We start from the raw sequence: 25,332 nt of genomic DNA, 5'->3' as shown, positions 1-25,332 counted from the left end.
CTAAAACTAAATGCTAAGAAACTAATAGTATCCTTCGGGAAGTCATCCACCCCTGGTAACTCAGCACACCCCTAAGAGCTGACCTAGTCGTCAAAGACTTAGTGACACACACATATAGCAATCTAGCCTTTGACCATCATGTTTCTACACTAGTGAGGAAATCATTCTATGTTGTGCAACTTATAAACAAAGGTATGACATCTTTGTCCAAGGAAGTCATTGTTCCACTGTATTTGGCATTCATCAGAACTATCATTGAATACAATGCCCCCTTTGGTATGCAACTAACCAGAAATATCCAACAATAGGAACATCCATAGAGGTTCCTCACTAAAAGAATACAGGGTGTAAGTACCATGTCTTATGCAGACCGCGTCAAGGCTCTATCCCTGTATCCAGTCTCCTACAAGCTGTTGATGGGGAGATCTATGCCTGGCATACAAGTTATTGTCAGACCTACGATGGAGCTTCTGCATATCTGCAAAACAAGCAGCACCAAAATTACCTGTTCTAAAGACTTAAATCTTGCCTATGATATAAATCCCTGCTGGACAGACAGGTATGTATTCCAGTGACCACCCCGTCTCTGGAACAGGCTCCCCATCCATGTGAAGCAGAGATATCCCTAACCCAATTTAAGTGTAACTTGGACAACTGGATGAGAAACAATAAGGAAATTCATCCCTGGTTTGGACCCATGTCTCTAATGGACATAGGGAGACTGTAAATGGTTCATCACCCAGGCCCCTTCCTGTAAGTGTTTCACCTCCCAAGCCCCTTCTTAAACTTATCAATGGTACCAGAACTTGTCAGATATTTGGGATGCATGGCTAGGATTAAAAAGGTCCTTAGCATAGTAAACACCTATGAACCTAAATGATTCTTTTGAGCTGGGTCACGGAATCTGAAGTGCCTAGACACAGTAAGTCCTTGTTAAGTTTACATCTGTTGGCTGCAAAAAAAAAAAATACTAGAAAATGGAAATCAAAGTCTAAATCAACTGCATTTGAAAAGCTGAATATTATACAAGAAAAGAAAAAAATTGGAAGAGAGATCTTTAGAAAATTACAAAGAAATAAATGGAAAATTGTGGGAACAATAAATGCAGAATAATTTTGAGGAGGAGGAGGATGATGATGAATGATGTTTAAGGGAAGGCAGAAATTAAGCAAATTATGTAATGCCCTGATATTTGTAAGTGATGTACGTATAAAGAAAAAAATGTTAACACGGTTTCTTTTGTTTTCTGTTAATATATGTTGCCTACGTCCCAAGTGAAACTTTAATAAAGGTGTTTAAAAAATTAGAGCACAGGAGAAGCCATTGCACATAAGATCCAAGTCAGAATGCTTTGCATAACATGGAACATTTGAGAGGTATAAAAAGTCCTATCACATTATAATTACACATAATAAACCCAGTAGCTCACAAACAATTGCATCCCACACCATCACTGACCAGAACTGATTTAGCAATCCAACATTTCTCATTCCTCACCCCACCTTTGACTTGCCTTTAAAAACAGACAAGACCATCAGAAGCCTTCAAAAGCATAAAAAGCCAAATAAAAATAAACCACTAGATGGCAGACATAAGATAAAACTGTGACAAAAAAAGGAAAAGAAAAAAGCAATACTGACAAGCCAGTAAAAGTCCATCACGGTTTTAATTACATCAAAAAGTTAAACAATAAATTCAATTAGAATGTCAAGATAAATGTGCTTAATGATACATCTATAGCTATATCCATGTGTGTGTGTCTGTGTGTATGTACACATATACATCTATATCTATATATATATAACCATACATACATAAAAAAAATAAATATATGTGTATGTATATCTCAGTGTATCTTTATGTGTGTGTGTGTGTATATATATATATATATATATATATATATATATATATATATATATATATATATATATATATCACACAAAACAGTGTAAGAAACTTCTCTGTGTGGAAGATTTTCAGTCCATATATTTCTAGTTAATCACTATATATTAATCAGATCAGACAATAGTAGTAAAAGTAGCGAACGTAAACTCGTCTTAAGTCAAAACAAAACAAAAAGTAATAGTAGAAAATATATAATTGCACAGCATTACTAAGTATTCGAAAGTAATCCAAGCAAGGCAGGCAGTCTGTTTCCAGTTGAAAATCCTTTATTAAGTACACAGACAAGCGATCCAAGTAAAACAAAAACAGAGTAATAATTTCCTCACAAGCTTTCTAAATATATATATACTTTTTATCAGGCATGGGAGTGGTTTATTGTGCTGCAAAACAAAGTGTTATTGGTACACATGTTACATTCACATCCCTTCCCCCATCAGTGTGACATTCGAGCTGGTCCTGCCCTACTTAGTAGCTGTCATAATAATATATAACCCTTCTGTATTTCAAATTAAATTATATAATGACGTGGTACCTCTGCCTGCAGATTACCCAAATGTAATGACTGCAACAGTGAAACACGAAGAACATCAGACAGAGAATATTTTGATAACGTCACAATCAAATTAATACACTGCCAAACTTCATAGGCTTGCAATCGGAAAAGATTTTTGGTGTCAATGTGTATGCTTACTGTTTACTTTTTTCCTCTACTGGAAATATAACCCAGTACAGTTATTTACACTATTTTTACGTTTTATGAAGTTTTATTGTCGCAGTCATGGCTAAATAAAAATAGGGCCTTAACAGTTCTGATCAACGACTTACAGACATAAAATAAATTAAAATAAAGAAGCAAATATAAGGCAGCATCAGACTGAAATGACGAGGTCTTGTACTTCACCTGCCAAATCTCCAACCTATTAGTGACTGAATGTCTAAGTTAAAGTTTATAAAGAGTAACATGGGATGAATCATACATTAAGAGTCATGCAAACTGCAGAATACACAACTTGGAAATACAGAACTAGTCAGCTTTGTTGTTAGACTTAAATGTTTCCATTTGATGCTGATGGTCGATCTGGTGAGGGACACCATCTCACCAGTGACATCAGTGGCCTCCAATCAACATTTACCTCAACTATCACCAACTTGGGCAAGATGCAACCTTGGTTTAACATCTTATCTGCCTGATATTTACAAGAAGCCCACTGGGGTCTACCTGTATCACAGAAAGTAGTAGCTAGACTCCACAGCACATGAGAAGCCTTACCAGGTCTTCGAGCAGCACATTATCACTTGCGTCAAAAACATGGCCGTACTTCATTTTCTCTCCAGAGGACCATAAATGAGTACTACAAAGCACAAAGAAGCATGACCACCACTAACAAAAACATTGCAATGTGCTACGGCTGTTGAACGGAATAAGAGGCCAGTGTCAATTGGTATTATGATGCATCCAAAGGAGAAGGATTAATCATACAAAATGAGCCGCCCAAGTGATACTCATGCTGCCTTCTTGCAGCTGTAACCATGGCAACCAAGCATAACAACAGACCCAGTACTGCTGAAAAAATGCTTTACAGAACAGTTCAGCATGCACATCAAGGGACAACAAATCAAGTTTACATTCAACACTTAAAAAAAAAATAACACAAACTATAATCTAGTGGCAGATAAAGTGCCTCATAAATTTTATCTGAACAGCTCTTTACTCCTGTCTAACCAGTGCATTTCTAATTTAACAAGCTGACTGTGGAAGCCAGAAGTACTAGACAAACTGTGTTGTATTACAGGAAACAGATCCAATGCTGAAAAGAATAGACTGTGTTATATCACAGTTATGGGGATTAACTTCATAAAAATACTGCATCTCCTTCAAAAGAAAATAAACTGGACAATACCTTTCATGTAGTAAAGTGTGTCCCTCAGCATTTTAAACATGGCGACATGAACAGCTTCACTGAATGTCTTGTAGTAAAGCTCTGCTACTGGATTAACCTAAGAAAGATATCAAAAGTAAAAAGTAAGACTTGTCTTAAAGACAAAAGAAAAATATTGCAGTAGCTGGAGTGGGTAAACTTGACTGTGTCAGCATGTCCACTGCATGTTATATCAGTAGTCCTCAACCAAAATCACAACTATTCTACAGCTACAAATGCCCAGTCATCTACAAAAAGAATCTGAACATAACAGACTACAGAAAGGTAAACCATTTTCTGGAAGCTAATCCCCATCAGAATTCATCAAATTAGAATTTTAATAAAATATGCACAAGACATACAGCTCCAACCCATTCAAGCCTACAGCATCTTTTTTTTGCATTCTTCCAGTCAGCACCCACAGCTCCTTATGGCATTCAGACATTTTTTGGGTCTGTCATCCTTACCCAAGTGAGTCAAACAATAATAACAGGCAGTAGTAAAAAGTGCAAATTGTAATTAAAAAATGATACTAAGACTGATTATCTTGGGGATTAAAAATTATTCAAGTGTGGCAGTTAAGAAAATGTGGGAACAGACTAAAAAAAGATAATACAAAAACAGAAAATGGATGTGTAAGATCTTACCATAATGATAGATGTCCTCTTCTCTGTTGCAGTATTCTTAACACAAAGGAGTTGCCTGTAACGGTGGAGACCTGACGTCGGCCAGTATATCCAAGTCTTTTACTGCCTTAGGATGCTCAGCAAGTCTGAGGCAAGCCACTACCATACTTCAGCCATAAAATAGATGTACATAAATGCATGCACCATCCTCAGAACTGAATCCCCAGGCAGACAGACCATCTAACGGAATGAGGAACAATGTAAACAAAAAGGCAAGAAGTGGGAGGAGAAGGGTGGGACAGAATACTGCAATAGAGAAGAGAAGGACATTTATCGCTATGTCCTATTCATCTTTTGCAGTACTTTTAACGTGAGAGAGAGTACAAAAGCTCATGCAGAAAGGGAAAAGGAAGTGGCAAATGAACTCTCCAGGAAGCCATGGAGAATAGCCTTGACAAACCCTGCCCTGGATCTGTAGAAGGAATCCAGTTTATAATGTTTTTTGAAGGTGTGGACAGACGTTCAAGTAGCTGCTTCTAAGATAGAGTTGGTGTCCAACCCTTTGAGGAATGCCCTCAAGGAAGTCACTGACCTTGTAGAGTGATCTTTGAGCCTGGAAGAGCTTTGCCATGATGGGTGTAGCAAAAGGCAATGGATTTGGAGATCCAATTGGAGATGGTTCTTGTTAGACACATGCAATCCCAGAGCCCTGAGGTGGAATGACAAACTGTTGGCATGATTTTTCTAAAGGGTTTAGTCTTGTGTAGGCAAAACCTGAGTTGTTTGTGTGCATCAAGAGTGTGTAGGATCCTCACTATTGTTCTGGGGAGTGGGGAAAAGGTGGGGAGATGAATAGTCTGGTTTAAGGATAATTCACTGACCACCTTTGGCATGAATGAGGGGTTGGTACAAAGGGAAACCCAGTCTTTGTGGAAGGACAGAAAAGGGGGAGATTTGTAATTCTGAGACCTGCCTGGCGGAGGTAATAGCCACCAGTTTTCCAAGTACAGTGTTTGAGGGAGCTAGAAGAGGTTGGTTCTAAAGGAGTTTGAGTCAGTGTCTCTAGCACAAAGTTAAGGTCCCAGGGTGGAACTACAGGTCTCCTGAGAGGTCTAATGTGGAGGACGCCTTTAAGGAATTGTTTGGCCTCAAATATGGAAGCCAAGAGTGGAGAGTGGCAGACAAGATAGCTTAGTCCTCTATAAAAACACATCTGTCAGCTAAGTCTGCATTAAGCAAATCACACAGATATGATGGAGCCATAGAGAGGTCCACTGTAAGCGGGTCCTGTTTTTGGCAAGACACCAAAGCGAAAATATCTTCCATTTGGAGAGGTAAGATTTTCAACTATTAGGTTTCCTGGCCTCCTGCAGGACTTGAAGCACGTCCTCAGAATAAAGGTGTTTGAATGGTATCAGGGCACTATCACCCACAGGGTCAGCTGGAGAGTCTAACTGTGGGTGGATGATTGAGCCATTGTTCTGTGCGAGTAGGTCCACTCTGTGGGGCAACTTGTGGTGAGGTGACTGGTCTGGGCTAGATGAAGAAGAAGGGGGAACCAGCAACATTCTTGGTTCTTTCGGAATGAGTGGAAGGGGGAAAATGCATACAGGAATTTCCCCTTCCAAGAGATTGATAGGGCGTCCACTTTCCGTGCCTGAGAGAGAGGTTCTCTGGCACAAAACTTTGGAAGCTGGTTGTTCAGGGGGGTGGCAAACAAATCTATCTGTGGAATACCCTACTGGTGGATGATGTCCAAGAACACATCCCTGTGAAGCATCCATCTGTGGGCCTGTATTCTGGATCTGCTCAGACTGTCTGCCACAGCATTCTGATTGAAAGGGATGTAAACCACCTGAAGGTGGGCTAGACCCTAGGCCTGTAAGGCTAGTCTGCAAAGGAGGTAGGATCTTGCCCCCACATCCCCTCATTTGTTTATATACCACAAGTGTCATACTGTCTGTGTGGATACGTCACCTCCCTGGTCTGAGAAGGGATTTCAAAGGTTGAAGGACAAGGATTAATGCCTTAATTTCCTTGACATTTATGTGATCTCTCCTCTGACAGGATATCCACCAATCTTGGACTTTGTGATGGTCCAGGGCTGCTCCCCAGACTGTATCTGATGCATCCGTGTACAGTACTTGAGTTGGGGCCAATAGATGAATGTGGAGACCTGGATTTACTGCCAGTTGTGCTATCCACCACTGGAGCTCCTTCTTGAGGCAGGGTAGAAGTGGTATTTGGAATTCTAGAGGGTGGGCATGCTGAGACCACACTGACTTTAGGAAACCTTGGAATTTCCTCATGTGTAGCCTTGCTAGAGAAAGCATAGGGATGGTGGAGGCCATCAACACAAAGACACACAGAAACCGACTTGCAGACAGTAGATTGAAGGACAGAATCTCTCAGAAGAGGAGAAAAATCTCCTGGGCATCGATAGGTGGAACAGACACCACCATACTCTTGGTAAGAAATGTGCACCCCAGAAAGACATGTTCTTGGATGGGATCAGGGAAATTTTTTAAAGTTCATGGTAAATCCCAGGCTTTGTAAAATGGCTACTGTTGATTGGAGGTTTTTGATCAATTTTGCTCGAATATTTCTTGAATAAAAAGGTCATCTAGGTAGGGGAAAGATTTGAATACCTTGGAGTCTGCAAAAGAGACCACTGGTGCCAGGCATTTTGTGAAGACTCTTTGGGCAGTGAAGAGTCCAAAAGGCTAAGCTGAGAACTAAAAGTGTAAGGATCCCACAGAGAAGTGTAGGGATTTCTTGCATCTGGGGTGAATGGGTATATGGAGGTCGGCATCCTTGATGACTATGGAAGCTAGAAATGCTTGACGGAGGATGAGAGGGAACAGTGTTTGTAGAGTAAGCATTTTGAAGGAGGGAACTATAAGAAAGTTGTTGAGAAAGGAGAGATCCAAGGTGGGTCTCCAAGGGCCTTCCTTCCTGGGAAAGTACAGTTGTGTACACTTACCATAAATGTAGATGTTCAAGTGTATTCACTGTTGCAGTCATTACATTTTGGTAATCTGCTGGCAGATTGCCCTCAGTCGGCCTGAATAACAAAGTCTTGGGTCCTGCGTCGGTTGCTGTCTCCTCTTCCATGACGTCAGGTCATCAGGGGTATAAAACATGCAGCCAACACCATTTTAAATGAGTTTTTCTTGCCCCAGATGTCAGGTGCCCCCCAAATAGGGAGCAAATATATATATCTATATACATGTATTTTAGAACATAAAAAAATGTACCTCCAACTAAAAGCAAATACACCACAAAGGCTTTTGAGCATAGTGAAGGAAAGAAGAGGTATAACAATAGAGAAGAAATGGGGCTGGCGGGTGAGTAACCTGGACTGCAACAGTGAATACACTCGAACATCTACATTTATGGTAAGTGTACACAACTGTACTATGTTCTTCGTGTTTCACTGTTGCAGTCATTACATTTGGGTAGAATTCCAAAGCTATGGATGGGAGGATGGAATTATACAGCATTTGGAGCAGCTATAAGGCCCAGCAGGACAGCAGTGGCAAAGCCTGCCCTGGATTTAGAAAAGAGAGGTAAATGGTAATGTTTTGTGAATGTACGAACTGAGCTCCAAGTGGCAGCTTCTAGAATGTCTCTGGTAGGAACCCTTCTCAGAAAGGCTGCAGAAGTAGATGCAGCCCTGGTGGAATGGGATCTGATCCCCTTGGGGAGAGGTTTACCATGGTGCATGTAGCAGAAATGAATACAATGGCTTATCCATTTTGAAACAGTCTGCTTTGATATAGCCTTCCCCTCTGTCCCTGCAGCAAATGCCACCAATAGTTTCTTAGAGATTTTGTCCTGTTTAAGTAGAATCTTAGTTGTCTGTGTACATCCAATGAATGCAGAATCGGCTCCCCCCTGTTCTGCGGATTTGGGAAAAAGTTGTCAGATGAATGGTCTGATTAAGAGCCACACTGGATACCACCTTAGGCATAAAAGAAGGATTGGTCCTGAGGGCCACCCTGTCCGGGTAAAAGATAATGAAAGGCTCCACTGCCATGAGAGCCTGTAGTTCTGAAACCCTTCTAGCTGAAGTGACTGCTAAAAGAAAGGCTGTTTTCCAAGAAAGAAATTTTATGTCTGTAGTAGCAGCTGGTTCAAAAGGAGGAAGGGTGAGTTTTTCCAGCACAAAATTGAGGTCCCATGCAGGAGTCTGAGCTCTCCTGGGAGGTCTCAAATTTTTGGCCCTTCTGAGGTACTGCTTTAGCAGGGAATGAAAAAAGAGAGGAGGCTCTGTGTTGTAATGAGCCGAGATGGCAGAGGCATGGATTTTTATAGAAGAAAAAGATAGGCCCTTGTGAAGCATCTCAAGTTAAATATTGCAAAATCTGAGGAATGTTGGGATTTGCTGTGTTTATCCCTTGTGCTTGGTTCCAGGCGCAGAATCTCTTCCATTTATCAGCATAAAATTTTCTAGTACTAGGCCTTCTAGCCTCCAAAATGACATCCATCACAGGTTTACTGTGAGATGTGATTGGTGATTCAGAGTTTGGAGCTGAGTGTGCAGAATTTGATAGTTCTGCTGAGACAACAGATGACGTGTCTGAGGCAAGTACCACATGAGGAAGGTGCGACATGTTCCTTAGTAGCGGGTACCAGTGTTGGCGAGGCCAGTCTGGAGCAATAAGAATCATTTTTGTTTTTTCCTCTCTGACTTTTACTAAAACCTTGGAGACCAGAGGCAGAGGGGGAAAGGCATAGACTGATATGTTTTTCCAGCTGAAGGATAGAGCATCCACTTTGCAAGCTTTTTTGTGATGAGTTCTTGTGCAGAATTTGTCCAAATGGTAGTTTTGTGGAGAGGCAAATAGATCTATGTCTGGGCTCCCCCATTTTCGTGTCAACATGCTGAAGATTTGTGGATCCAGTTTCCATTCGTGTGGGTCCACAAGATTTCTGCTTAGGTCGTCTGCCAAAGTGTTTTGCTTTCCTGGCAGGAATTGAGCTTGTAGATGTATTTGGTAAGTCAAGGCTGTGTTCCACAAGGCCATGGCTAGTCTGCAAAGGGGGTAGGAGTAGATACCCCCTGCTTATGTACCACATAACTGTGGTGTTGTCCGTCTTTATCAGTAGTTGTCCTGGATGAAGGAAGTCCTTGAAGGCTGTCAGAGCATTCTGTACAGCTAGCATTTCTTTCTGGTTGATATGTAGGTGCATTTGATTTGGGCTCCATTCGCTCTGAATGCATCTCCATGCCCCCCCCAAGCATAGTCTGATGCGTCTGTAGTCAGGGTTTGGGTAGCAGGGGGTAGAATGAATGACAGTCCCTCGCTTTGGTGACAAGCCTCTGCCCACCAAAGGAACTCCTGTTGCAGGCAAGGAATGAGAGGAATCATTGTTTACAGGCTGTGACAATGTTAACTCCATAAGCTTTTTAGGTACCATTGAAGTTTCCTCATATGCAGTCTTGCATATGGAATTAGTGGAACGCAAGATGCCATGAACCCCAAAGCCTGCAGAATCTGTCTTGCGGATAGCTGGGTTTTTGTGGCCACTTGTTTGAAGTAGGTATGTTATCAATTGAATTTGTTTGTCTGGCATGAGGTAAGTCATCTGGGCAGTTGTATTCAAGCTTGCACCCAGGAATGTAATTATGTGAGAGGGTACCAGTTGTGATTTATTTTCGTTTATGGTGTACCCTAGGCATGTTAGAAGCCTTTTTACAAATGCCAGATGTTGTAGAAGAGTGTCCTCGTCCTCTGCCTGAATTAGACAATCGTCCAGATAAGGATAAATTTGGATGTTTCTTTGTCTGCAAAATGCAATTACTGGTGCCAGGCACTTTGTGAAGACCCTGGGCACAGTAGATAAGCCAAAGGGCAGTGCAGAGAACTGGCAATGCAAATAGCCTGCTTTGAAGCGGAGGTATCTTCTGCAAGATTCCCTGATTGGGATATGAAGGTAAGCCTCTTTTAAGTCTAGAGTTACCAACCAAGCATTCTTGCATAGCATAGGCAGTAGCTGTTGTAGAGTCAGCATCTTGAATTTTGGAATGTCCAGGAAAGTATTTAGAATGGATAAGCCCAGAATTGGATGCCATGATTTGTCTTTTCTGGGTACCAGGAAAAGTCTTGAATAAAAACCTTGTCCTTTTTCCTTTTCTGGTACTGGTTGAATAGCCCCCATATCCATGAGGGACATAACTTGTTTCTGGGCCTCTGCCCACTGATTTGGGGGCAGGTCTGGACATCCGTTTGGAATTGGCAACATATGGAAATGAAATCTGTACCCCTGGGATACTATATTTAAGACCCACTTGTCCTGGGAAATTAGATGCCAATTTTAAGCATGAAGTGCTAGTTTCACCCCCAAAGGGGCTGCCAAAAGATAAGTGCTTGGAAATGGCAGAGGAAAGTCATTGAGACTGTTTACCGTAGGGTGGTGTTTTGCTACTTTCTGATTTGGAGGTGGAGGCACCCCATTGTTTTGTCCTGCAAGATCCTTGTGACTGAAACCTGAAGCCTTTGGAGTGTCTGGGTTTGATCTGAGTGGCTCTGTTGGGTACTGGAAAGGACCAATTCTTAGTAGGCCAGTGCCTACTGAACTTGGGTGGCTGCACTTGCAAGAAATCTTTTACAGTTTGCATAGATTTAGCTTTGTCTTCCATCTTTTTTAAAACTTCTTCTGCCTTATTACCAAACAGACTGTCCTGCTGTAAAAGAGCATCCAACAATTTAGCTGTAACATGATCAGGCAGATTTTGCTCCTGAGCCAAGCATGCCTTCGTATCACAGATCCAGTTAAGGCGGCCCTGCAAGAGGCCTCCAAGGAATCAAAACCACATTGCAAAGTATGCCTTCCAACTTGTTCAGCTGAATGCAATAAATCCTGTAACTATTTTCCACACAATCAGAAATCAACATAATTTTCTGTTTCAATAAGCCCATGACATGTTGTTGATATTTAAGCATATGAAATTGACAATTTAAAGCCCTGATTGCCAGGGTTGCAGATGCATAAACCTTCTTACCCCATCTATCCAGCACCCTGGAGTCTCTATCAGAAGGGGTAGAATTTTTAGCTGTAGAAGCCTTAACACCAGTGGGACCCTGACAAATAGTTTCAGGGTCAGCAGTAGGATTTTTGAAAAGAAACTTGAGGGAGTCAGGAACCCTGTAATATCTGTCTGGCTTACTAGGAGTCATAGGGAGGGAACCAGGAGCCACACTGGATTCTGAGAAAACATCATCAACAATGTCTAAAATAGGAGGTATAGCCAAAGGCCTATGCTGAGGAAGAAGAAGAAAATCCCTAAGCCTCTTTTTGGATTCTGAAAAGTCCTGACTCTCCCAATGAAAATGTTCCTTTAAGGTATGCAAAGTCTCCAAAAGAAAAATCCTCAGGAGGAGAAGCAGAAAAGATGGATTCTTCTGCATCAGAGTCCTCATAAGGGGGGGGATAGAAAATTCCTGATCAGAAGAGGAATCAGAAGAAATGGAAACCTGATCTGAAGATTCATAATCAGTGCCTTGCCTAGGCCTCTTAGCAGGAGGGGATTGGGAACCCCTGATCAGGGCAATTAAATCCTCAGCCATTTTGATAATTTGTTTTTCAGGCATAGGGGCCTGAGCATGTGGCTCATGCATCAGTTTTTTAGACATAATTGGTTTTGGCCTTGTTTTTGAAGATGGCATTGTTTAATATACAAATCTTTAGGCCTGAAAACACCCTCAGAAGCCAGTGCCTGCTCAGCGGCTCCAGACCCATCCAAGGGAGAGACATCCACGGGGTTCAATACTTGAAGAATCTCGCAGCATATCGGACTCTGAATGGGTCTCGGTAGAGGCCTGTGACTCAAAAGTAGCGGGCATCAGGGGCTGCAAAAGCACCTCACTGAGTACCGGTGAATTGGCGACTGGCTTAGGAGAAGCTTCATCGTCGGTTTTGGACCGTGACGGTCTGTCTCTGTCTTTTTCTTTGCATTTTTTGTGAATTCTGGTAGTCGGATTGCTAACCGATGACATTTCAGGATAGTTAAATCTTGAACCAAAGTATTTAGAAGCAAAAATATACAGACGCTTAATAGTGTGTTGTATATTAAAAAACCAAAACAGCAAGGAACGTTGTGGTCTGGGGTCTGGGCCTAGAATACAAGGAACAACAAACAAATGAAAAAAGTATTTTTGCTTTATGAGTAATACAATTATTAACTTTTACTGACATTGGTAAGGAGCAAGAAAAAAAGTTTCCCCAACGGGGTACTCAGCTTTAGTTTGAAGACTTTGGTTCTGAAACTCAAAAACGAAAATTTCAGGAGTCGCCGACCAGCACTTGCAAACTGCTTCTGCTTCGGGCACCGTGTGGCAAGAAAGACTGATTACAATGGCATCGGCTGCATGTTTTATACCCCTGACTACTTGACATCATGGAAGAGGAGACAGCAACCAACACAGGACCCACGACTTTGTTATTCAGGCCGACTGCGGGCAACCTGCCAGCAGATTACCCAAATGTAATGACTGCAACAGTGAAACATGAAGAACATCAAAGACTAAGCGTGAATAGAAGCCTCTTCCCTCTTGACCTGGGGCACAGGTTTGATTGTGCTCTTTTAGCAGATTTTGCAGAACTGGGTGAAAAAAGACTTTCCTATTCTTTTGGAGGTTGCGGGATACCCCTTAAGGGGGACATAGTGTGCCAGACCAGGAAGTATCCCTTCTTGATGCTTAGCATCCTAAGAATCTTGAGTGATAAGTTCTCAGGATGGAAGGGATAGGGTAAAGTGCAGGGAGAAGTGATGGGTGCCCAGACTGCTTGAGAAGTCAGGAGGGGTTGGAGCCCGTCTGATAAGGAAAGGGCTGCTTAGCAAGCTGTGAAGATGAAGATGTAGGGGAAAACTGAAGAGTTTTCTTAGGTCTTTTTTGAGGTTTTGTTTGAGGCGGTCCAGAATGCCTGCATACAAAGACCTATTTTGCAGGATAATTCCTGTGAAATTTAGGCACAGGGGAGACCAAAATGTGTTTAAAGGTCTTTTAGTTCCTTGCAGGGATTTGAATAATTCTGCAGAGGGTTTTCCAAAAAGAGTGGAATTGTCCAAGGGTGCATCCATTTGTTTTGCTTTAAAGCCCTCAGGGAGGGGGTGAAGCCTAAACCAGGCAAATCTTCTTAGTGCAGAGGAAGAAGCTGCAGCTTATGAGGTGGCCTCTACAGCATCGTAGCTGCTTTTACTAGAATGTCTGGCTATCCGAGAGGAATTAGCAATAAGGGAGGATGCCAAAGCTTTGTTCTCAGAGTCTGGCATATCTGACATTAGCCTGGAAATCTGAGACAGGAGTTCCAGATTGCACTTGGTCATGTGAGTCTGGTAGTTCAGTGCTCTAAAGGCTAAGGTGGCTGAGGTATAGATTTTATTGTCCAGCCTCTCCAACTGTCTGCTATCCTTGTCCGAAGGGAGGAGGGAAGTAGAAGGAAGCAACCTGGAGGCCTTATCAGAGGTTACTGAAATCACAGAAAGGTCTGCTACAGGGGCCTTGAAAAGAAAATTGCAGTCTTTAGGTACTTTGTAGTACCTGTCTGGCTTCTTCGGAGCTGGAGGTTGACAGTCAGGGTGAGTGGAAGGAGATGCAAAGGCATCTAAAAAGACTGGAATGACTGGAGGAATGGCGGAAGTGCTAAGGGACTGTGCTTGGAGACGGTCATAATAAAGATTTTGGACCTCAGACATCTCTGTACTGTCCCACTTAATGTGATCTTGCATCCTAGAAATGGAATCCACACATGAAATTTCCTCCATAGGAGATTCCGTTCCATATGAATCTTCTTCAGGAGAATCATAATCTAAGAGTGAGGGGATTTGCAAATAGTAGTCCAGTGGATCACTGTCCTCATCAAATGAGGAATCTTCTTCTGAAGTGTACTGAAGCCTAGGATGACATGAGGGAGGCCTAAGAACAATGAAGGCCTTAAACAGGTCTTGTGTGAAATTTTGCCATTTCTTCAGGGGGGGGTAGCCATGTTTAGTTTTTTTGCTTCTTCTTTGCTGGGGAATCTATCAGATGCAAAGAAGGCAGGCTGGACATAGGCCTACATTTGACCAGGTCCAAATCAATATCCTCTCTAACCACGATCTAAGTAATTCCTCTAGGGCCTTCAAACACAGTAAGCCTGGGATCCCCCTGGACATTCAGAAGTCTAGGTCTGTGTTGCCTTTCTGGATGTGCATATGTCTGGTAACATGGTGGCCCGCAAAAGTGGCTTTGCCTGTGGATCCCAATCTGTGACAGTGTACGTCTCCAAGCTCTTATGTGCTTCAGGAGAGATGTCCATATCGAGATGTGCAGCTTTGGCTTTGGGCCTTGGTTTTTTGGCCTTGCGCTTTACAGGCTCGGTTGTCGGTTCTGAGAAACTTTACATTGCGCTCTTGGCTTAAACCATAAGGCTTTGATTTTCCAAAGAGATCATGAGGGATGATAACTGACTTCAGAGGTCTTTGGTACAAAAGACTGACAGATCGAACAGTTTTTCTGGTCATGTTGGGGCTCGAGACAAAAGAGGCACTGGGAGTGACTATCCTTATGTGCAGTCTGTCTTCCACAGTCACAGTTCCCTTTCCTGGATGACCATTAACCTCAATAACAAATAAAGCAGCAGTAAAGACAAAGGTTTCCCCAATGGGCACTTATCTTTAAAGAACCAAGCAATTCCGGCAGCACAGCAATGTCCAGGACTGGCGATCTAAATGGCAGCAAAGAAGTTCTGAGGATGGTGTGTGTGTATTTCTCTTTTATGGCCGACATCTGATAGTGGTCTACGTCAGACGTACAGCGCACCCTAAGAAAGACTTTGATATGCTGGTTGGCACAGGTTGACACCTTGGCAGGCAACTCTCATGTTAAGAATACTGCAACAGATGAATAGAAGGACATGCTTTGTTATATGGATATGGATAGTAAGATACAAGCAGTTAAAATGTTTTAGTCCTTTTAGTCTTGTACACAGGTCAGGCATATTTTTATTAACTAGAGACACTGTGGGTAGCAATTAGTAAAGAGCTGAAGGACTTTATCTGGGAGGGGAAGACAGCAAGTGTCAAGTGGGATAAGATGATTCTTCCAGTATAACAGGGTGGATTAGGATTACCTAATTTGAAGGGGTATTTCAGAGCTACACAGTTAAGACTCCTATACATAGCACAAGCAGAACACTATAACTCATAGTGGAAAGGGATGATGATGAAACAGAGGGAAGCTCAAGAAACAAGGACAGACTGGGATTTTGGATGCAGGCCTTTAAGGAAAATAATAATCATGCATAATATTATATCCATAAAGTAGCAGAAAGTATTCCAAGAACTAAACCAACACAGGAATGGAGAAAGGAGATTCTGCCAATAGGGTTGACTGCAAACAGGGATACTGAAAATAGGCAAGAAGGGGGCAGAATTTATTGGAGAAAACTGACAAAGGAACCAAGGTAATGGCAGCAAATAACCAGAGGAAAATATGACAGACTGGGTAAACGCCAATAATATTTGGACTGCAGGATAGGGATAGATTTCAGAGTCTAGACAAAGAGAAAGAAATATGGGGGTGCTAAATGAAAGACCAACACTGGTAGAGTTTTTAACAGAATCTAGAACAGAAGCTGCCATTAAAAAAGGAATCATTTGTAGACCATATAAAATACTGCATGACAGCTATCAGAATCAGATGAGGTTAGAAAGGACTGGGAAGAGAGATTGGATAAGCAATTCACAAAGAAACAATGGGAGGATATATGTATGTCTCTCAAATAAGCAATAAAATCTAGAAGATTTAGAATTTTTGCCTGGGAATCTTTACATAGATATTTTTATACCCCAAATAGACTCCAGAGAATGCTTCCTCAGGCAAACAGCAAATGCTGGAAGTTTTATGGGGAAGAAAGAGGTAATTGGAAATGCATTTTCTAGGAGTGCGGAGAATTGGCGGACTTTAAGGATTCCCTGTGGGATGCACTGTCGGAGATGCAGGGTGGACAAATTAGTCTGACGAGGAAGATGTTTTTTGAGCTACGATAACAGAATCAGAATTGCTTAGATATGGTAAGGCCTTGCCTAATTTTGGTGGCTGCCAAAAAGCAATTACTAAAAATGGAAATCAAAGTCTAAACCAACTGCACTAGAAGCAGTGAACATAGTAACAGAGATAAAACAACTGTAATTGGGATATTTAGGAAAGGGTAGGAGCAAACTACATACGAAAAATAGAAATTGTGGGAACAATACGTACAAGGGAGGAATGAGGTTTAAAAGGCATCAGGACTTAAATGAGGTATGTAATGTTTGACTGAAAAAGATTGGGTAGATTATATGTGATGTATAATGTTTGCAACTGGGAGTGTATCAGTGTGGATTGAGGTATGGGGTGCTTGTGGTCGGGACTGTGTCGTTGTGGTTTGTTTTCATTTGTATAGATGTATAACTGGCTATGTTGTAATTGATGTTTTAATAACGATGCTTTCATTTAAAAAAAAAAAGAAAAAAGGCAGGAATTTAATAATTTATGTAATGTTGCTTAAGTTATATGACATACAGGAATATATGTGAAGTAAAATGTTTATGTCAATTATACTGTAATTACTTTTATATGAATACAAATTTGCCTGTGTCACAAGTGATAATTCAATGAAGGTATTTGGGAAAAAAAATTATTATCTTGGATGCTCTGCCATGGAGAAATTAATGACAGATTTCCCCTTATTATTCATATTTGAGTTCACATTTTCATAACAAAGACCTATATATTATTGAGATGCATGTTATGAACTACCTTGGTGGGAAAAATGTATTGTCAATGTGCAATTGCAGAACACCATGCTGGAGGTATTGGTAGTTATCTGCTAGTAATTACACAAATATGAAATATTTCCGTATGTACTTAACATTTCTAAAACTGGGTGACTTGCAAACTATTACATGGCATCACATGAAACAATGAAGAAAACTGTCATTGATATTAGCACTCTAAGATGCAGATCTTGAGAAACATGGTTATATTGTTAATTATACAAAAAACATAATCCTTAATATTTCTGTAAAGCCTAAGAAAGCGTTCACATAGAAATGAACGTGGAAGCTTTTGCCTCACAAAACTAAGCTGACAAAATACATCTAGGTTGTACAGTTTCCAATATATGACAATTTGTTTTGGAAACAGACACAAATATCATTCTGGTTTTGTACTCATAACATATTCTGTGACTGTACTGTTATCAATGCCAAGAAAGCTGTTTGCACCATTTTAATGGCTTTTATTGTTCACAGAATATTTGCATTTTTTGTGTTATGTTTTTTTAAGTGGACTTCTCAGAAAATACTTTGGAATGTAATGACGTGTGCAGGCTACTAGAGACTTGGCATTAGACATCACATAGGTGCTAGTGAGTCAAGTAATTTTATAGCCATTAGTAGAAAGTCTCATGAATATATTCTTCATGGTAAAGTCAGCCAATGTACGAGGCCTTAGTAGTCTGATGTATTAATTTATTTACTAATAAAGTTAATTTTTGAGTATATACTTTGGGCCTTGCTTTATTCTAGCTTCTGGTTAACTTTCTAGCTCCACTCTACAATGGTCTAGCAGTGCGATTTTCAGTTTGAATGATGTGTGAAGGCTCATGCAAAAATGCAAGAATTCTAGTTTCATCATATAAAATTACCAAAACTGCAGCAACACTATTTACCACAACCACACAAAAGTAAAAATAACTGAAAACATTAGGTGCTAAAAATCCCTAAAAGTCCATTTAAACATGTATGGAATGCTGAGATGAGAATTTTATAATGAAAAACAGTGTGACATATAAAATTTTAAAAAATAGTGCCTCAGCTGAACATTCTCTGTACCTCACATTAATGACAGTCACAATAAGTTAAAACACTAAATAATGGCACCGTTGATCCAAAGGATAAAGCTCTTTGACTTGAGATTGAGTCCTGAAACATCCATGTCAGCAGTCAAAGTTGGAGGGTAGGCATGAGCTGATGATAACTCTCCATTCCTAAAGTAAATAGGCAGTTTGTCCCACTGTAACACGGACACCTACTGGAGAGACAGGTGTGCATGTTATGTGAGGAAACACACATCTGACTCTTGCATCTGCAACCCTACATGTTTATAGTCACACAAAGGAAAAGCACTCAATCTGCATGGATGAAACCTATACTAGGAGTGGCTGCCATCCATATGACAGGGAACAAATGACCATTAAAAAAATAAAATATAAAGACCAAAGATTTAATTAACAACTTTAGCATTATAAACATTTCTACTTATATGGTTTAAGTACAGTATAAATAAAAACAGATACCTGCAAAACTTCTGCCACCATTTGGTCCAGGGCTTTGAGATTAGAGTCCATAACTACTTGTTTCACCTAAAATAGAAAAATATATAAATAAATAAATAAATATAATGAAACTAATTAGACAAACATCCATCAAACATATAACTGACAATAACTTAAGTACCAAGAAATTATAGCTCACACAACTCAGACAAATAAGCACTGAAATTGTATCAGAACTATATGTGACAGTATAACAAAGCTGCATTACTGACCACACCCAAATGTAGATCACTATTCTTAGGGATATGACAGAAGGTCAGTAAAATAACTGACATATGCCTCCATTCATTTCAACATCTGCTCTTGACTGAATCTGTGATCATGTTCACAGTAGGACAAATCGGTCCGTCTACTTACTCTAAAATGGCAGCCACAAGCTCTGAATCTGCCAGAGACAGGTCAAACTTGCAACAATTTGACAGAGATCTGACATTCTAGAACTTGTGAACAATAAAAAAGATGAATAAATGTCATTTAAAGATATGACAAAGATGTTGGGTGAGATAGGGGAGAAATGGCTCCTGAGGGTACTAGTAGCAGTGTGGAGAGAAAGGTGCATTCCAGATGACTGGAGAATAAGCATACTTGTGCCAGTGTAATAGAAGAAAGGGGACATCTACAACTGTGGGCAGTACAGAGTTTATTGACTAAATCACACAAAATAAAAAGCCTGTTAAGTACTTTCTTCCCTCAACACAGCCCATGCTTGCGTTGAGGGACGAAATCGCTTAACAGTCTTTATTTTCTGTGATTTAGTCAATACACTCAGCTGTTCAAATGATCTGGATCTAAAGTTTTGCATTTTGGAAGCATGAATTAGACATGACTCTGTGGAACTACACACAAGGTTTTGCTGTTTTATGAGTGTTTTTATTACCCACTTGTTTGCTGGTATGATGTACTTCAAGGTCCCAAGAATGCTGATCTGGGAAGCACTGCGGTGGTTTGAAGTCCCAGAAACATTGGTAGAACTAGTGCAGGCTATGTATAAGGAACCAAGGACTCAAGTACGAACAGTGTTCGGCCTCACAGAAGGGGTCCCAGTGGGAGTGGGTGTACACCAGGGTTCAGCTCTGATCCCACTGCTGTTCATACTGGTGACAGACTACATTAGCAAACAGGATGGAGGAGACAGATCAACAAAACTGCTGTATGCAGATGATGTGGCAGGACAGGCAGACTCTGAGACAGAACTTCAGCAAAGAATAGTAGAATGGAATGCAAAACTGAAGGCACATGGGATGAAGCTAAGCACAGATAACACGGTGGTAACTGCAGCAAATTGGGGAAAACAGAAGAAGCTGAGAATAGAGATAGAAGGGAAGATAGTGGAACAGGTAAACAACTTCACGCATCTGGGAGGGGTGGTTGAGAAGGTTAGTCTGAATGATGAGGTCAAAGCTAGAATCAGAGGGACTGCAGCCAAATGGCATAGAGTATCAGGTGTAATCTATGACAGATGAATGCCAAAGAAGCTAAAAAGTAAGGTGTACAAGACAGTGGTGCGACCAGTACTACTGCATGGCATAGAAATCTTGGCAGTAAAGGCAGAACAGTTGATGAGAAGCTAGAGGTGATGGAAATGAAGTGCTTGAGAAAGGTGGTAGGATGGCCATTGTGGAACAGATGAAGAAATGAGGACATAAGAGCAGAAGCCAAAGTAGCTCCAATTGCAGAAAAGATCAAAGAGAACAGATTATGGTGATTTGGGCCCATGTGTAGAAAAGCAGAAGACAATCTGGTGAGGACGATTTGGGACAGACAGGAAGAAGGTAAGAGGAAGCGAGGGCAACCAGCAAAGAGGTGGATGGATTGTGTGAAAGAACATCTGAGACAGTCAGGCATGAGTGTTGAAGAAGGCAGGAGTGTGGCACTGAATTGAGAGAGTTGGCGGCAGGTAACATAATACCCCGACCCCATGTAAAAAAAATGAGAAATAGGGGGTTGTTGTTGATGATTATGGATGATAAGGATGATGACGATGAATAAATGTCATTTAAGCAACCATTCTATTTCTGTTTCAGCCATTACACTTCCTGTGAAATGCCATTCTATGGTGTATAATTTTATGTCACATGATTATGCTGTCTGGCAGTAACCACAAAGGATTAAGGCTACAAGCTTTCAATAAGCTTCAATATGAAATCCTGGGTTTGAATTTCTCAATCTTCATTTGCCTACTGTACAACTTTAAGTAAGTTACTTAATAAGCCAGGGATTCTGAGCCCCTATTGAAAATGGGACACAACCCAGTTATCAAAAATATATTAAAATAAATGTGTCATTGTAACACAATTTTCAAAATGGCAAAATATTTACTTTAAATTGTTACTCATCATTCCAAAAGTTATATTTTTATAAATCTTTCTGGAGACAGGTCTTTGCACCAATGTCAAAATGTGAACAATTTGGAAAGAAAGCCTGTGTGGGCTAGCCATCATCGGAACTTAAGACACCACATGCTCAATTTGAGGTCTTAACTATCTAGGGGAGGCATCCCGGATAGGTGAGAAACAAGATCTAGAGTGGGATCTAGCACCCAAAGTGGATGAATCAGATGAGACCAGAGGAAGGGAAAGCACACCTGTCAGGGCTCAAAAGGAGAAGTAAGGATCACCATGGCTTTTCTCGCTAATGCTTTCTGAAGAAATTTCAGAAAGTGAAGACTAAGTTGGATCACAGCATCCCTTGTTGACTCCTTCCACCCTGGGAATAACGGCAAAGTACTTGGTGTTGTATGGGGAGATAAAAACTTCACAGCAAGGATGGCTCTAAAGGTTGAAAATCTGATCTGCCACTAATGGATCACTCATGAGGGAAAGGGATAGACCTGCTTAACCTTATGGCTAAAACACTGGACTTCTCCAGAATGCACATTGTTATCAGAAAGTGATGAGAAGACACTGCCTATTGCCACAACCCATGGCCTCTTCACACAAGTGGTAAGATGGAGTGTCTCCCTGTTTGCTGAAATACCACACCACTGGCACAGTCTGTCTGGACTGAAATCACACCTATGGGGAGAGCATCCTGGAAGGCCTGTAGCACTAGGAGGTATGCCATCATCTCAAGGATATTTATGTGGAGACTGGCCTTTGCAGGGGACTACGTGCCTTGGACCATTTTTCCCCAAGTACCCCCCCCCCCCACTAACTGGAAGAAGTTTATGGGAGAAGTCTGTAGTCGTGATAAAGAGAAACCAGTACCAAATATCAACCCTGAGACACTCTCAGGGAACCTAGCCACCATTGAATACGTGTCCTGCATATCTTTTTGAGACAGACTTGCAAACTCATGGGCTGGCATCTGATTGACCACTAAGTCAACAGTGTCCACCAAAGCACCTTCATGTGATACCTGCAAGAGGAATTCAGGTGATGACAGCCGCCACTGAGTCTAGAAGACACAGGATCAATTTTGCAGGTTTCTTCTTACAGGAAAGGACAGGTACCACCTTTTTGTGAAGTGTGGACATCCTGGTTTGTGGAAGGTTGGCAAGGTGCAATTTAGCATTCAAAAGGGCTCCAAAGAATTTCAAGGTCTGGATATGGTGAAGTTTGGACTTAGCTGTATGCACCACTGTAATATCATTGTGCAAAGCGTGAGCCAGGAGTCCCTGGCTTGAAGAAGATCCTAGTGGAGGTCAGAACCCTTGCAATCTGTGATAAGCTGCAACCATTGTCATGCATTTGGTGAACACTGGGGGAAGGGGGGCCATGAAACCAATGGGTAGGGCTCTAAACAGAAAGTGGCTGGCTTCAGCCAGAAGGGGAGAAATCTTCTGGAGTGTCTGTCTGTCGAGCGTCTGTCTGTCTTGATGTGGTAGTGTGCATCCTGGAGTTTTATCAAGCAGATCTAATCATCCTTCCTTAGCAATGGAAGGATGAACTGTACAGTGATCATCCAGAATTTCATCTGCTTCACAAATTTCTCCAACAGACTACTGTCCAAAAGTGGCCTAAGGTCCTCATTTTTTTGGTATTAAAAAGAATCTTGAGTAAACTCTGGATTCCTGCTGGTCTAGTGGGACCTCTTGGGTGACCCAAATTTTTAGTCGCTTTTTTTCCCCTAATGCTGCTGCTTCCCTTTAGATGGGTGGAACACAGAAAAGTTTCTTTAAGTATGGGAGTGAAAGGTGATAAAGGAGATGATTCTCACTGAAACATCTCGAGTGATGGAAAGGCCATGAGACACCAGGATAACCCCCACAAATGACTCTAGAATGCAGAAGCTGACCAAATGTTCATAAATGCCAGTAAAATCAATCAGAGAAAGGACCCCAAAAGCCTTGGTTTTGTAGGTCAGCTCTGCCACCCATGGGAAGCTGGGCAATGTCCACCATTAAAGTACCCCCCCCAAACTCGAGGGGGTCTCCCTCACCAGGAGTGTTAGAAGCAAACCCTTGTAACTTGCAGAACAAGAAGTTATGTACTCACCATAACGTTCAATGTATGTAGTCTATCTTGCCTCACATTCTTACCCGTGGGTTCGGAGCCGAACTTCGGCTTCAACTCGGCCATACTCTAGCTCGAAGTCTTCAATTGGCTTGTGGCTAAGAGGTATCCCATGCTGCACTGCTCCCATTCCCCAGATCTTGTTTGCTGCAAGCTCAGGCAATCACACCCCACACACACAACACAGAGAGGAAGAATCAGCCCAACAACAAAAGGAGTACTGAAACCAAAACTAACCTCTAGGCCCTCCAGGAGGGGGAAGGGGGGAGAGTAAGTAAGAATGTGAGGCGAGATGGACTACATACATCGAACGTTATGGTGAATACATAACTTCTTGATTTTTTGTAGTCCAATCTCGCCTACAATCTTACCCGTGGGACAGCATCCCCAGCACCTGAACCTTGGGCGGCTCAGTGGAAAATTCTCCTGAGCACTGTGGAACCAAAGGAAGATCTGCCTCTGGATATCACATCCAATTTGTAGTGACTGATAAAGGTGTGAGGAGATGCCCATGTAGCCACAGCACAAATATTATCCATAGACATCCTGGCCTGAAATACCATAGAGGTAGACATTGATCATGTAGAATGAGCCTTCACCTTAAAAGGTAATTCCTTACCGCTTGATGCATAAATGAAGTAAATACAACTAGAGATCCATCTGGATAAGGTTACTTTAGAGACTGGAGACCCAAGTCTATTGTCTGAAAATGAGACAAATAGCTGATCTGATTTCCTAAGATCCTTCGTTCTATGTAAATAGAAATGCAATTGTCTATGAACATCTAGCTGTTGGAATTTGAATTCTGCCTTATTAGAAAATTCTGGAAAAAACACAGGCAGCTCAATAGACTGGTTGAGGTTAATAACCAAAGCAACCTTTGGCATAAAGGAAGGATTCGTACCGAGGGAAACCCTATCCTTGTGAAATACCAAGTAAGGAGGTCTAACTGACAAAGCTTGGAGTTCAGAAACTCGCCTAGCTGAAGTGATGGCCACCAGAAAGAATGTCTTCCATGACACATTTTAAGTCACAAGTAGCTGCAGGCTCAAAGGGAGATTAAGTGAGACACTGCAGCACAAAATTGAGGTCCTATGGCATTACGGGATCAAAGACTGGGGGCCGAAGCATCATAGTGCCCTTTAAAAATGCCTTACAAAGTCTTTGCGCCATTAGACTGGGTTCATTAGTGACATGAAAGGTGGAGATAGCTGCTAACTGAACTTTAATGGTTGCGGCAGCTGACCCCTGACTGAAAAGCATGGAGAGAAATTCCAGAACTGATGAAATTGGTGCAGTGTAAGGGTCAATCTGCCTTTCATGAGCCCAGATGGAGAATCTTTTCCATTTACTGGAATAAATCTTCCTAGTCGAAGGCTTATGGGAAAAAGACAGAATATGAACTACTTCCGGAGAAAAATTATGAAGCCTGACTAGTGATGGAACTGGAGTAGCCAAGCTGTCAACCGGAGGGTATGAAGAGAGGGATGGAACTGCCCTGACATATGAGTCAATAGGTCTTGCTGTGGGTCCAGAATCCAGGGGACGTCCATGAGATAGGGATGGAGAATGGGGAACCAAATTTGACGAGGCCAGGGTGGAGCAATCACAATCATTCTGCTTCCCAAGAATTGTGATTTCTGAATAACCTTTGCTATCAGAGGAACAGGTGGGAAGGCATAAAGTAGACCGGAGGGCCAATCATGAACTAGAGCTTCCCTGGGTGCCTCCCCCTGAGGGGGGATGAGGGTGAAGTAGCTGCTGCACTTGGTACTGAGGGGACTGGCAAATACACTGCAGCAAGGCTGACCCCATCTGTGGAAAATCTGCTCAGTAACCTGCTTGTTCAGGGACCACTCGTGAGGCATCAGTAAAGCTCTGCTCAACCTGTCGGCAATTATGTTGGACTTCCCCGGAATGTGCATTGCCACAAGAAAGCATTGGGAAGACACTGCCCACTACCACACTCGAATAGCCTCTCCGCAAAGGGGAAACGACTTGGTTCCTCCCTGTTTGTTCAAGTACCACACCACCGACATGTTGTCTGAGTGGATTGCAATT

The 25,332-nt window shown here is 41.7% G+C and overlaps 1 protein-coding gene across 1 annotated transcript in view; it reads right to left on the bottom strand.

Annotated features, from left to right (window-relative positions):
• The window catches only part of PI4KA (phosphatidylinositol 4-kinase alpha), a gene marked incomplete at its 5' end in the record, with an annotated part of 2,160,482 nt that overhangs the window by 1,926,180 nt on the left and 208,970 nt on the right, over positions 1 to 25,332 (bottom strand). Inside the window, 2 exon segments of the mRNA XM_044068731.1 lie at positions 3,807 to 3,903; positions 18,779 to 18,844. Coding sequence (XP_043924666.1) covers positions 3,807 to 3,903; positions 18,779 to 18,844 — 163 coding nt within the window.

The sequence above is a fragment of the Protopterus annectens genome, chromosome 4.part0, assembly GCF_019279795.1.
Source record: "Protopterus annectens isolate FY-2018-M chromosome 4.part0, PAN1.0, whole genome shotgun sequence".
In the NCBI taxonomy this organism is placed as follows: domain Eukaryota; kingdom Metazoa; phylum Chordata; order Ceratodontiformes; family Protopteridae; genus Protopterus; species Protopterus annectens.
The sequence above is the reverse complement of the archived record's forward strand: the minus strand, read 5'-3'. Positions and strand labels throughout refer to the sequence as shown.